This window comes from Eretmochelys imbricata, chromosome 1 (genome assembly GCF_965152235.1).
Source record: "Eretmochelys imbricata isolate rEreImb1 chromosome 1, rEreImb1.hap1, whole genome shotgun sequence".
NCBI classification, from domain to species: domain Eukaryota; kingdom Metazoa; phylum Chordata; order Testudines; family Cheloniidae; genus Eretmochelys; species Eretmochelys imbricata.
In genome coordinates this window covers 197,838,380-197,852,488 of record NC_135572.1, presented here as the reverse complement: position 1 = coordinate 197,852,488, position 14,109 = coordinate 197,838,380, and the positions used below count along the sequence as shown (strand labels likewise).

General features: G+C 39.1%; 1 protein-coding gene across 5 annotated transcripts in view; it reads right to left on the bottom strand.

The window, feature by feature from the left end:
• SENP7 (SUMO specific peptidase 7) overlaps positions 1–14,109 on the bottom strand; it is a 71,853-nt gene that overhangs the window by 55,472 nt on the left and 2,272 nt on the right. For all 5 annotated transcript variants that reach the window (XM_077821454.1, XM_077821472.1, XM_077821481.1 and 2 more), the window contains exons 2-4: positions 13,039–13,091; positions 10,051–10,158; positions 5,705–5,802 (exon numbers count right to left, since the gene is read on the bottom strand). In XM_077821454.1, the coding sequence (XP_077677580.1) occupies positions 5,705–5,802; positions 10,051–10,158; positions 13,039–13,080 (248 nt within the window). In that variant the 5' untranslated portion in view covers positions 13,081–13,091. The remainder of the gene's footprint in view (positions 1–5,704; positions 5,803–10,050; positions 10,159–13,038; positions 13,092–14,109) is intronic.

Sequence of the window (14,109 nt, the reverse complement as noted above, 5' to 3'; positions counted from 1 at the left end):
TAATCCTGCAACCTACAGAACAGTCTGGGCTTACCCTGCTGTTCCTCGCAAAGAAAAAAGCAAATAGTCTATATGAAAGAGGCTGCGTTGCTATCTTCTTGGGTATCTGAGCAGCCCAGGCTGAGCTTCCTGGGCTCAAACGAGAACAAGGGAAAGGTAAAGAAAATAAAAAGTTAAGTCTGTCTCTTTACCCCTCCACAGGATCCAAGCAGCAGAGGATTTTTAGCAGCTTTCTGGGTAAGCAGCCTCTGTTCTGTGGGCTAGGGACCTCTGTTCTTTTGCTCCACTTCCTTCTGAGTGCCATACTTGGCTGGGCTTGGTCCTCCCTTTTAAGGAGCCATTTCTCTCCATGTGCAACAGGCCAGGTGCGCCAGGTCAGGGGTAACTGAGCCCATAGGCGCTCTTTACCCCCCTCCTCCCCGACCAGGGTGGGAAACTGTCCCAAACTTTTCCTTTAAGACAGGTTGTTTTTTTGGTGGTTGTTTTTTGTTTTTTATAGCCTTCTTTCTCAATTAGGCATTTTGGGCATATTAAACAATTCCCAATTGACATGTACAACTTTCTATCTAAATTCCTTCTTCAGCTGATTTGGCCCATAATTGTTATCAGCTTTATGAAACTGGCCCTTTAAAGAACTAAATATATACTACTACCTTAGACTTTATTCTGTTTGCACACAACAAATGTAATTAAGTCATAAAACACTTGCATCACTAAGCAACCACCAGTTCTACGATCAATGTCTGTCTGTCAGGATGAAGTCTAATACAGAATTCCCATGCGTTGAAGCAACTTGTTGAGTTAGGAAACTGTCCTCTATAATTTTTAAAAAGTCCAAAAACATGTTAGTATTGCCGGCATAACGGAGGTCTGATGTGTCACTCAGGAAATAGATAAAACCATTTTTGACATAGAGTGCTATTCTGCCTCCCCTTTTGCCCACTTCTTTCCTAAATTCCATTTATTTAACATTTCAACTACAAGAATCTTCCCAACAGGTTTATATACCACCAACTAGGTCAAGATTATACTCTTAAATACGCAATTCCTCTCATTTATTACCCAGCCTCCTAGGACTGGTGAATATGTAATTAAAGAATTTCTTATTGTATCCCTTGATTAATTTTGTTCTCAACATCTCAATTTTCTGTACAAACTCTGCCTTAAAAGAAATTCTGGAAAAGCATAAATTAACTTCTGAACATTTGATGCCTCACTATATTACTAATCCACTCTTACATTAGGGTGTCTTTTTGGGAAAGTATTTAACTCTACGACTATGCACCTCTACTTCAAATATCAAGTGAAAGTAATTTGTGTAATGGATTCCAAATGTATCTATTTTCTTTAAGTTTCCCAAAGTCACAATGGCCAGTTCAAGGTCTCCTGCAACATCTCAATAATGTTATCTGGCATCACAGAGAGAAGCAAGTAATCCCCACTGGAATACCAAGTCACAACACAAGGGTTACAATAACTCCAGTTTTTAAGTTGGCTGGGGTGGAATAGAAAAGCTTCATTGCCTGCCAGTTGCTCCCTTGGATCTAATGTTAAAGAAGGATGCATTCTGGGGCATCAAAGCCAGAGCAGATATTTATGCCTTTGGAGAAGCAGGAAGGTTAAATCAGAATTTCTGTTAAGCATACCTCTTACCTCCAACAGTTTGCAGCATTCAATACTGTAACTCCTCACTTAAAGTCGTCCCGGTTAATGCTGTTTTGTTGCTGATCAATTAGATAACATGCTCGTTTAAAGTTGCGCAATGCTCCTTTATAACGTTATTTGGCAGCCGCCTGATTTGTCCACTGCTTGCAGGAAGAGCAGCCCATTGGACCTAGTGGGTGGGGGCTTGCTGGGCAGTTCAGCTGTCCCTCTCCCCACTGCCATGTGCTGCTCCTGCCCTCTGCCCTGGAGCTGCTCCCCAGAGCCTCCTGCTTGCTGTGCAAGGGGGGAAGGGAAGGGGGTGCTAATGTCAGGGTGTCCCCCTCCCTCGGCTCCTGACCCCCATCTTCACAGAGCGGGCTGGAATGGAGGGAGGGGGAAAGGGGGACAAGGTTGAGGATGGAGGGAGCTTGCTGGCAGCAGCTGCTGTCTCAACTTGCTGATCTACTTAAAAAGGCAATGTACTTAGAGTAGGGTCACTTAAAGGGCAATGTGCATCTCTCTCTCTCACACAAGGTGTGTGTCTCTGTCTCTCTCTGCCATGCTGTCTCCCCTCCCTCCATTCATGCTGCCTTGTAGAGTGTGAGGCTACATTAACAACGTGTTAACCCTTGAAGGCTCAGCCCAGTGCCAGTTCAACATTTAGCAGTAAGGCACTCCCTGGGAAATATCCTACCCTCTGACTCCACCACCTCAACCAAGCTTCACAATCATCATTGCTGTGTACAGTATTAAATGGTTTATAAGTTTTAAACACTGTGTGGGAGGGGAGGGGGGAGGGAGGGAGAGTGTATATATATGAGATGTCTCTTGTCTCGCGAAAAAAATTTCACTGGAACCTAACCTCCCCCATTTACATTAATTCTCATGGGGAAATTGGATTAGCTTAACATCGTTCCGCTTAAGTAGCATTTTTCAGGAACATAACTACAACATTAAGTGAGGAGTTACTGTACATAAATGCAGGGCTAACTGATCACCAAAGAAACCTTTGTGGTCACTTACACATTGAGTACAAGGTGCAGAATCATCTGACATACTTTACATTAAGCATTTCCTTAAACTGTAGCTTCTTCAAAAGTTTGCTCTTCTAGAATCTTTTCCGTCCAAGAAACCACTTCATAAATAAGTTTATTCTAAATACCAACCATGAGATAGAGAATTATACTAATTCTGCAATTCACAAACTAGAAACAACTGTAATTATCTAATTGTTTAAATTATGTAGATTTAACTGCACCATGAAATCAAAATACTTAGATTCAGTCCTCGTGACAGAAATTAAGAACTCTTAACATTTAGCTTTGTCAAATACTCTTATTGCTTCCGCATGTGATTTCTCAAACATGTTCTTTAACATACATAACTATCCAGTTGCTACAGAGTAGATGTTTTCTATACAATTCACAACTAACCTCTGAGGCAAGCCAAAAGATACCAATGACAAAAAAGGTTATCAGTACAAAGATTCTGTAAATCACACCACCTCACACATTCACTCACTTAAGAGGTCTGAGAACATGCTTGTATCTAACTTCTCAGTATGTACTGCTAATCATGTTGGTTGGCTTTGTTTTCTTTTGACAGCTGACAAAACCAACTTATTTACGATCTTTCAGAGATCCCATAGTGATGTATATATTTGAAAGGTGATCTGGAAACCGATTTGGGAAAAAAAAAACCCAGAAGGGCAGCAAGCGCTGAAATAATAATTTGTACTTAAAGAATAACAGTCTTCTTCTAAGGATCTCAAATAATTTAACTGGCACAGATTCACAGATGATAAAGCCAAAAAGAACCAGTTGATCATCTAGTCTAACCTCCTGCATAACACAGGCCATAGATCTTACTTACTTAGGCCATGTATACCCTTCCTGGGATCTACGCTGATGCAATCAGTGCAGTAGGGGTTGATTTAGCCGGTCTAGTGAAGACCTGCTAAATCGACTGCAGAGCGCTCTTCAGTTGACTCCGGTAGTCCACCGGAATGAGAAGAGTAAGGTAAGTTGATGGGAGAGTCTCCCCCATTGACACAGCACAGTGGTGACACTGCAGTACGTCAACCTAAGCTACACTGACTCCAGCTACAACTTACCCCCATAGTGTAGACAAGGCCTCAATTACCTGTTAGATTTGTATTCCTAGTTTGATGCTGCCAACCAACCTTGTGAGAAATCTTACAACAAAGTAAAGCTTGTAATTAGGGCTGTTAAGCAATTAAAAAAATGAATTGCAATTAATCGCGCTGTTAAACAATAAGAGAATACCATTTATTTAAATATTTTTGGATGTTTTCTACATTTTCAAATAAATTGATTTAATTACACCACAAAATACCATGTGTACAGTGCTCACTTTATATTTGTTTATTACAAATATTTGCACCGTAAAAAACAAAAGAAATAGCATTTTTCAATTCACGTAATACAAGTACTGTAGTGCAATCTCTTTATCATGAAAGCTGAATTTATAAAAAATAACAGCATTCAAAAAACAAACAACATAAAACTTTAGAGCCTACAAGTCCACTCAATCCTACTTCGGCCAATCGCTCAGACAAACAAGTTTGGTTAAAATATGCAGGAGATAATGCTGCCCACTTCTTGTTCACGTCCCCTGAAAGCGAGAACACACGTTCGCATGGCACTGTTGTAGCTGCCGTCGCAAGATATTTACGTGCCAGATGCGTTAAAGATTCATATGTCCCTTCATGCTTTAACCACCATTCCAGAGGACATGTGTCCATGCTGATGACGGGGTCTGGTCAATAACGATCCAAAGCAGAGCGGACCGACATGTTCATTATCATCATCATGAGTCAGATGCCACCAGCAGAAGGCTGATTTTCTTTTTTAGTGGTTCAGGTTCTGTAGTTTCTGCATCTGAGTGTTGCTCTTTTAAGACTTCTGAAAGCGTGCTCCACACCTCAGCCCTCTCAGATTTTGGACAGCAGTTCAGATTCTTAAACCTTGGGTCGAGTACTGCAGCTATCTTTAGAAATCTCACATTAGTAACTTGCATTTTGTCAAATCTGCTGTGAAAGAGTTCTTAAAACAAACATGTGCTGGGTCATCATCTGAGACTGCTATAACATGAAATATACGGCAGAATGCGGTTAAAACAGAACAGGAGACATACAATTCTCCCCCAAGGAGTTCAGTCACAAATATAATTAATGCATTTTTTTTTTAAACGAGCATCATCAGCATGGAAGCATGTCCTCTGGAATAGCGGCCGAAGCATGAAGGAGCATATAAATGCTTAGCATATCTGGCATGTAAGTATCTTGCAACGCTGGCTACAACAGTGCCATGTGAATGCCTGTTCTTACTTTCAGGTGACATTGTAAATAAGAAGCAGGCAGCAATATCTCCCGTAAATGTAAACAAACTTGTTTGTCCTAGAGATTGGCTGAACAAGAAGTAGGATTTAGTGCAATTGTAGGCTCTAAAGTTTTACACTGTTTTGTTTTTGAGTGCAGTTATGGAACAAAAAAAAAAAAAAAATCTACATTTATAAGTTACACCTTCACAATAAAGAGATTGCACTACAGTACTTGTATGAGGTGAACTGAAAAATACTATTTCTTTTATCATTTTTACATGGCTAATATTTGTAATAAAAAATATAAAGTGAGCACTGTACAATTTGTATTCTGTGTTGTAATTGAAATCAATATACTTGAAAATTTAGAAAAACATCAAAAAATATTTAATAAATTTCAGTTGGTATTCTATTGTTTAGCAGTGCGATTAATTGAGATTCATTTTTTTAATCGTGATTCATTTTTTTGAGTTAATTGCGTGAGTTAACTACAATTAATTGACAGCCTTACTTGTAATACTATACGATTACTATATAAACACATTCTAGCCATTAATCTCAATTTGGGCTTTCTAAACAGCTATGAAAGTAGCATTTGTATGGCCCTAATAATTGTGTGGAAAATAAGGATACCTGTCTTCAAGAAAGGTTTATAACACTCAGAATAGGTAAAACACTATACTGTAAAATGAGCTAGTTTTGATGTGAGACATCTTACCCAATTGTTGATCCTTCGTCAATGAAGCTGGGTCTGTCAAAGTCCCTTTGTTTTTTCCACTTTGGATAACGCTCTTGATTTCTTGTCCTTAATTTCCACTGGAATTTAAAAAAAAGGTCTAATAATGAAGACATTTTAAAAATTAAATGACGGTTAATGTATGGGGAAGAGGTAAGGATAGATGGAAGAGTGAGGAGAAGGACAGAGCTTGAAACAACATAACTGCTTACATAGTATAAAAGACCAGCAGCAAAGAAAACTAGACATTCAGTTCAAAGAATATAAAGTATTGAAATCAGTATGATTTCCAGCATTTTTATGAATACCACCAACTAAGTCTCAAATCTGCCCTTTCCCTAAGAAATGTGACTGTTTGTGCAGGACAACCAGATTGTGAACTTTTACTTAAGAAAAGACCACATGTGCTTTTGTAGTGGGTTTGTTCAGTATTTATCATGATCCAGTAAGGCACCTGCCTAGGTTAATTCCCTTAAGAAGTGACTTAATTTGATATATGTCAGTGATACTCAGACTGTGGCCTTCAAGCCGCAAGTGGCTCTTTAATGTGTCTCCTGCTGCTCTTTGCAGCACATGATATTAAAACACTGTGTGATTTAATTATTAACCAATCTAAGTTATTAACCAATCAGGATGCTTTTTACTATGCAATTAACCAATGAAGTTATCAACTTTCACCAAGTTATTAACTTATTTGCTCTGAGAATACTATATACAAAAACTAAAAATTTCCCTGTCATTCAAACTACTGTGGCTCTTTTCGGTAATGCTGATCACTAAATTGGCTCCTGAACCACTGAAGTCTGAGTATTACTGATCTCCACTTTAGTATTCATGCTTCTATGCAAGACAGGGATCTGAATGCTCTGTAATGTCAAAAATGAAAACTGTTACACTGCCTCCATGATGGGTGGCATGGCAGAGCCCTGTTTCACAACACAGCAGTGAAACACAATTGTTACTGATGTCCTAAATCATCAGTTCCTTTTTGACCAGTAATTAGTAACGAGAAACCATAGAAACACAATCGGTTCTCCAAAGCCAGAGACAGTCTTTATGTCCTTCCTGTCCCCTCCGTTTTTGGGAGAACTGAAGATATAGAGGAGCATATATCAGCTTTCAGAGAGAGACTGAAACATAAAAATTGATGCCAATGGATCAACACGGTAGAAAGCACACAAGCAAACTGGGCCTTGCTCACTTCTGCAGTAGAAGGCTTGGATGAGGAGACCAAGGGAAATCTGAAGATTTATCTCTCTCTCTCTCTCTCTAATGAATCAACTAAGTTTGGGTTGTGCCCCAAAGAAAGTATCCACCCCCACTCCAAAATCTTGAGGGCTTGCCTTATGCATAGTGGTGTGGATCGTGGTGGACTGTCCCAAAACTGTGAAAGGCTGCTGGCAAAAAATTGTTCTGCATGCCCACCCAAAAACAGAAAGGCTGGCTCTGCCAACCAGAGCAGGTAACTCTGTCACTACCACCATCAGGGAGTAATGGGACATTATTTGTCGCCAGTGTAGTACAGATCTGTCTAATGGAATTCCACTGAAAGCTTCAAGGACGATATCTCTTCACGCAATAAGGAAGAAAACTAGTAGGCAACACTATGAAGTACATCTCCAAGATGGATATTGGCTTCTACATGCAGATGAAACATAAACCTGTTTAATCACGAGAGCTGAGTTTAAAAAATAAAAATAAGAAACAAGCAAAAAAAAAACCCTGAGAGATCAGAAGGGGCCAAACACAAATAAAGGACTTAAAATATAGGGCCCTCAGTAAATAAGTAGCAGGTAAGAAATGAGGCAGGTGGAAACAGATGCTGTAACAGCAAGAAGCCAAACTTAAATTATTTTAAAGGACACTCAGTCCAAGCAATTTATTTTCTTAAAGTGTAGGGAACTGATCTGCCAATCTCCCTAGCAGGAAGAGAGTTGATGCTGGCTACCACAGCTGACATGCTTCTGACTTAAGTCAGAATGTAACTTAAGGTTCAACTCAGTTGATGACTAACAATGCAAAATATGGTAGTCACACAGCCTCCCAGATACACTCTCAAAAATCCCCTCTCAAGAACAATTAAACCCCAAAACAATATTTCTGAGTTGACAATCATGTGCTTTAGCATGATCCAGTGGATGGGAGCACTGGACCGAAGGTCAAGAGACTTGAGTTCTATTCCCAGCTCCCGCACTGTGACCTGACGTATGACCTTGGCCAAGCCATTTTAGAAATGGGTCTCAGTTTCTATCTGTAGAAGGGGGTTGATATTTATTCAGCTTTGTAAAACACTTTGAAGTAATCTTCTGCATTGCACTCCCTTAAGGTTAAACAGTGTTATTATTAAAGGGCACAAACACCCAAGTGACTGCAAGGCCCCAGATGTATAGGCTGAAAGGAGCATGGGGAAGATGCAGAAAGCTAAGAGCTGTCCAGATTAGAAGCTGAGGTGTTTCTTAAATGTGGAGCTATATGGACATCATGGAGGAGATAATCCAACACCCAAATTGCAATGAGAGAGCAAGTCCTGCTACAACTACTTCCCACAATAACTGTGAGGGTATTGGGAAGTGGAGCCATGAGAGAGGGAGATAACTGGAGAGAACCACATGCCTTACACTTAGCTTCTGAGCAGTGCTGAAACTCCCCAGAGAAAAGTACTGAATGGTGTTATGCACAGGGTAACAAGGATGTCAAAACCTAGGAGCAACTAAATGCAGAGGTTATGCCTACAGCAACAGAGCTGAAGATAATGGGGATCCAGAAACCGTAAATACATACAAGAACAAGAAGCTGACAGATCAGTGATGTTTAAAAATTAGTCCATAAGTGTATATATACTGCAACTTCAGACTCAGTAGCACTCAAAATTACATGGCAAGTACAGAGCTCAAGGAGCCAAGGACGCTCATAAGAATGTACCACAGAGTGACAAGGCAGTTTACGAGTGGAAAACCTGTTGCTTCCGAACACTCTGATCCCCGTTATACAAAGGAACACAGATCAAAGAGGGAGGAGAAGCTCTTCGAGATTTATTTTTAACTGCTACATAGATAAACATGTAAACAATTAGAAGAAGGTTACGTTTATTATTCCCCACTTTATACATTCAGCAAGTGGGCTAAAAAACATCCTTCCAGAGCTGGTTCGCAGACCAGCTCCCTCTTCATAGACAAATCCTTCCTGAACATACTCTTCTGACATGAAGCTTATAAAAAACTAAGCAGCTGATTCTACAAGATTGTAGGTCACTTGAAGAGAATCTGTATTTTTCACCAAACCAAAAAAACAAAAACAAATTTAGAATACTTCGTTAGGAAATAGACAATCACCACCTGACTACCTAAACTGTATGTTCCCCTGTGCCTTCCCCTCCATCTGTGTTGTCTTTAAGAGTGTAAAGGGCAGGTTTTTTACAAGCACCTAAGGGATTCAGGAGCAGTGAATTTCAATGGGACTTGTGCTCAAAAGTCCTTTATGTTCTTCTGAAAGCTTCATCCTAAGCTCTTTGGGGCAGAGCCTGTGCCATCATTTCTGTTTGCACAGCAGCTAGCATACTGTGGGCATGATCAGAAACAAAGTTTCAGTGCTGAGTTGAAATACTACTTAATAGCATCACAACACACACATGACATGGAGCATCTTTATATCTCATTTAATTAATTTTGAAAGTAAATTACTTGGTAGTATGTGTTTCTACAAATGACTGAGAAGATTAAGACAGTCTTTAATAAGGTATCTTTTCAGCAAAAGAGGACTATCTAGACATGCATGAGTCTTAACATCAAATTACAATGTTGCCAACTCTCACAATTTTATCTCAAGGCTCCCAATATTTCATGTTTTTCTTTAAGTCCCATCTCAGGGAGTCCAGAATCTCAGTTTTCTATTTTTTATTTTTTTTTTAAAGTAAGTTTCTAACCCAAATGGTTGCAGAGAAAAGCTTCACAACATGACATCAGTTTAACCTGAAAACTCAGAAACCAGAAGACAAAATTAACCCCAAATGCATATTTTTTTAAAAATTCATTATCTTTAAGATAATCTCACAGGGGAAGGAGGGGTTTCAGGCAAGGCTCATGATTTTTGAACATGTGAGGCTGGCAATATTGCAATCAGGTCCTCATACTGCAACAGTATGTATGGGCATAGACCTGAGCCCCTGTCAAGTCAATGACAGCCCCACCCACACTCCTGCAGTTGTGACCTCGTTTCGATAGATGGAAGAGAGCGCTCAATTTCAGAACAAACAAGAAATGTATAATGTGTTCCCGACATTTCATTTTGAAAAATTTCAAATAAAACAGATTTAATTAACTTCTATTTACCTCTTGTAAAGTGCAGTCCCATTGGTGGGAGTCTGTGAGCCTTGACAAAGGAGACTGAACATGGACATCCTCTGACTTTGTGTTTGGTTTCTTCTTTGGTATGCGAAACTGGAAGTAGAGAATGTTGCTTTTACATTCGTTATCTGTTAAAATTAAATGATTCAGCTCTCCCCTAGCGCTGTGAACTCATGTATTCTCACCCTTCTCACCCCTCAGGCCAAGTTAAGAACATGGAAAAAGAGAAATACCGACTGCAACTTGAATTTGAAGGTTGTATTTATGATTCCCTATTCCTGGTTTGTCTTTCCTATCACATTGGGCACTGGAAAATTAATTTTAAATCTCAAACTGGGGAGTGGAGGTGGAGACAAAAAAAATCCTAAATTAAGTTCATTAACTACTCCATGCATGTGCCTTAAGGATAAAAATAGATCCACCCTCCACTTGTAACTTCCTCCGTACTTTTCTGATTCACTTACATCGAATTCTAATCTTAGCATGCTAGTTTCACGGAAAGATAAAGAGAAAACAGAAAGAATAGAACTTTCAAATAAATCAACCTACATTTTCTCAAAAGAAAAAGTTTTAAAAATCCCCTCTCAAGAACAATTAAACCCCAAAACAATATTTCTGAGTTGACAACCAACATCTACATATCAAAAAGGATGCATGGAACACATGCTAGCATGTGTTACCATTCCCAGCCTTAACATAATGAAAACATTGTGTCAATTTCCTTATCTTATGTTTTAAAAAGATCACTTAGGAAATAACACAGGTCTCAATAGACATCAGAAGTTCAAAACAAAAACTGATCAATTAAATCCTTATGGGCATGTTTTGACAGAAACGAGTATCCTTTTCAATCAGATTATTTTAACCCATCTTTTGTTTGTTTTTAACGGGAAAAGACTTGAAATTTTGGGTCATTAACGAGAAGACATTACAATTACACTGTCTTGCTATGTATAACAATAAGTAGCAACATATTGCCCATATCTTATTATATCATTAAGATTTCCCTTTGATACTTGGGAGAACTCTTGATTAAACTGAATTTTAATCCGTTCCCATTTCTTCTTGGTCATGTGTATTTGGTTTTGGGACTGATTTCAGCAATTTTTGTGCTTCTCCTGGTGTAAAGAAAGTGTGACATTTGACCCACTTGATATATATTCCGGACTGCTGGGAAAAATCAATGCAAATCCAAGCTTTTTCCTATGGAGCTGTTTGCAGACTTCTGTAAATTCAGTCCTTTGCTCTGTATATCTATAGAATAGTCTTAATACGAGGAGGCTCAGTTACTTTCCACTCCTATTTCTTTCTACTTTCTGGCTGTGCAGAGAATCAAAACCTGGTCTCTGAACTTGTGTAGCTGTATTTTGACTAGTCAAATGTCTGTTGTGCACTGTCACACTCCATCAGACTCTGCTTTTGATAACCAAAGGATCTCTCAATAAAGAATATGTTTTCAAAGGTAATACCATCAAATTAAAGATGGCAAACTTAATCCACCTGCAGTAATCCAGTCATTTATGCTCTATGTACTTTCCTTGTTAACCAGTATTAACCGGGGGGGGGGGGGGGGGGGGAGGGGGAGAGACGACGGACTATTCTGACTTTTTTGTGCTGAAGTATTATGTGATGTTCATCATCTGAAAATATTTTTTGAGGCAGAGTCCACACTGGTACAGATGCTTTAATAACAGTTGAAAATTCTTTATGTCTGGGTATTAGTGATCTAAAGAGAGATTCAGATTTAAAAATTCAGAGTGATGTTTGACTGCAGGTTTCTATAAGATTGCCCCATAATTTGGTAATCATCTTATTTAAAATTTTAACATCTGTTTGGTGTGATCAAACTTGGGAGCAGTTGGAAAGCGAAAGATGACAAAAAACACTGCAACAGAGAGAAAGGACTTTTTTTAATGACTAACTTCAAAGGAAGGAAAGAAGAAAAGGAAAGAAAGTGGGGACAGGGATAAAAAAGGGCACAGGATATTAAGATGAACCTCTACCTCACTCTCCCACCCTGCAAGTCTCATAGTAGGACACTTTTCCAATCCTCACACTCATTTAAAAAAAAAAAAGTGAGCTCCAAATATTCACAATTACACTTATGACAAGATGAACGTGAAAAAGGCAAATGAGAAATCAAAGTTTAAAATCATCACATATTTTATTTAGCAGGAATAGAATTCTAAGTCCCATTTCAGCCTCCCACTGACATAAGCTTATTGTGCCTGGGTATGTGCATATATACGTTAGAGAAGACTCATTTTAGCTTTGTCTAACTAGCCTTATTTCCTTAAAATTTGCCACTTATGGTAGCAAGAGTGGAAAAGCTAATGTGAACAAGAGGTAGCAGCAGCTAAATTTTTAACCACTGTACTACCTAGCCCTGCTCTGACCAGAGCCAGACAGGTGGTTAAAAAGCTGACTGCTACAGGTTCTTTGCCTTCAGCAGCGTATCCAGTGTTGCTGCCACCCGTTGAATTGTGCTAGTGGTAGTAACGTGGAAATTTAAGGAGGAATAAAGGCTAACAGGCAGTTTCTGGTGCATCTTTGTGGACCATTCTTCGAAATACACAGCTGTTCTTTTGCATAACGGTTATAGAACCGAGCCCTAAAAAGAAGCCGTGAGTAGTCTAAAGACCTTATACAAAACAGTGTACTGATTAAATACAAAATAAAAATTACTTTCATCTGTACTTAATTATTTTGCCTATGTAGTAACTTCTATATTAGCCTTGAACTTAACACTTGGCTATACATCACCTAACCCTACCCAAATATGCCTCCATTAAGCAAAATATATTTATGCATATGAACATGATCCTATGACTAGACTAAATTGGCTCCCTGGGGATGACAACCCAATAAAGTGAAGCTTGCAGGATTCACGAGTATATTTGCAGTTTCTGGGAATTTTTGCAAGTACATAATGCCAGGCCTGCAGTATTTTCTTATAAACAATACAAAACTTACCTTCAGATTACTTGATGCAGCAGTTTTTCCACTTCCTTCCATAACTGTCACTACTGTAAACAGATACAAAATCAACTTAGTAATTTGTACTTTACTTGTTCAGAATTTAAAAACATTAACCAATTAATTTTCTCAACACCCTTGAGACAGGTGGAGGTAAAAGCATTCCTACGACTTAAAATAACCTATTTGCCTTTAATGAGTTTAAAGCTTTCCCTGCCCACTAGGTGGAGGGAAAGTCAATGATAGAACCTGAGATTTCATTAAATACAAGTTTCTAGTCTTCAGAGTTGCTAATGTAAATTTATTCAGTGCAGTTTTCCTAAGTGCTCACCACTGCCGCAGCTTAGAACCTTCTCAAGTTCCAAGTCTTTTATTTTCATGGTTGCTATTCTGCAGCTCTGAAACTGACCAAAATCAGGTGTATCATTCTGCTGTTGCGTGCAATTGCTTTGAGCAACAGGAGAAACAGGCACTGCACTTAATCATTGCAGACATCTATATGCTGAAAGAAACTCTGGGACCGCTAACAGAGAGAAAGCTATTTCTCCTTTCTAGACACCTACTAACCAAGGCCGATACGAGAGACAGAGCACCACTCAGGCAGGGTCCAAGGACCATGCCCAAGCAGGAATTCTAGCAGCTCGTTGGGAACTGGAGTTCTCACCAGCATTTGGGCCCAGACAGCAAGGCATTCCCTGTTTTATACCCTCCAGCCAGAGGAGGAGATTTCATAAGCCTTTGAGTCCTCATTATCCCCTTTTTACAGATTGTGAAAATGAGGAACAGAAAGCTACCTACCTAAGACTATGAGGGAGCTGAGTGACAGAACTAAGATTAAAGGAGTACTTGTGGCACCTTAGAGACTAACCAATTTATTTGAGCATGAGCTTTCGTGAGCCACAGCTCACTTCATCAGATATCTGATGAATCTGATGTATCTGATGAAGTGAGCTGTGGCTCACGAAAGCTCATGCTCAAATAAATTGGTTAGTCTCTAAGGTGCCACAAGTACTCCATTACTTCTTGCGAATACAGACTAACACGGCTGTTACTCTGAGAACTAAGATT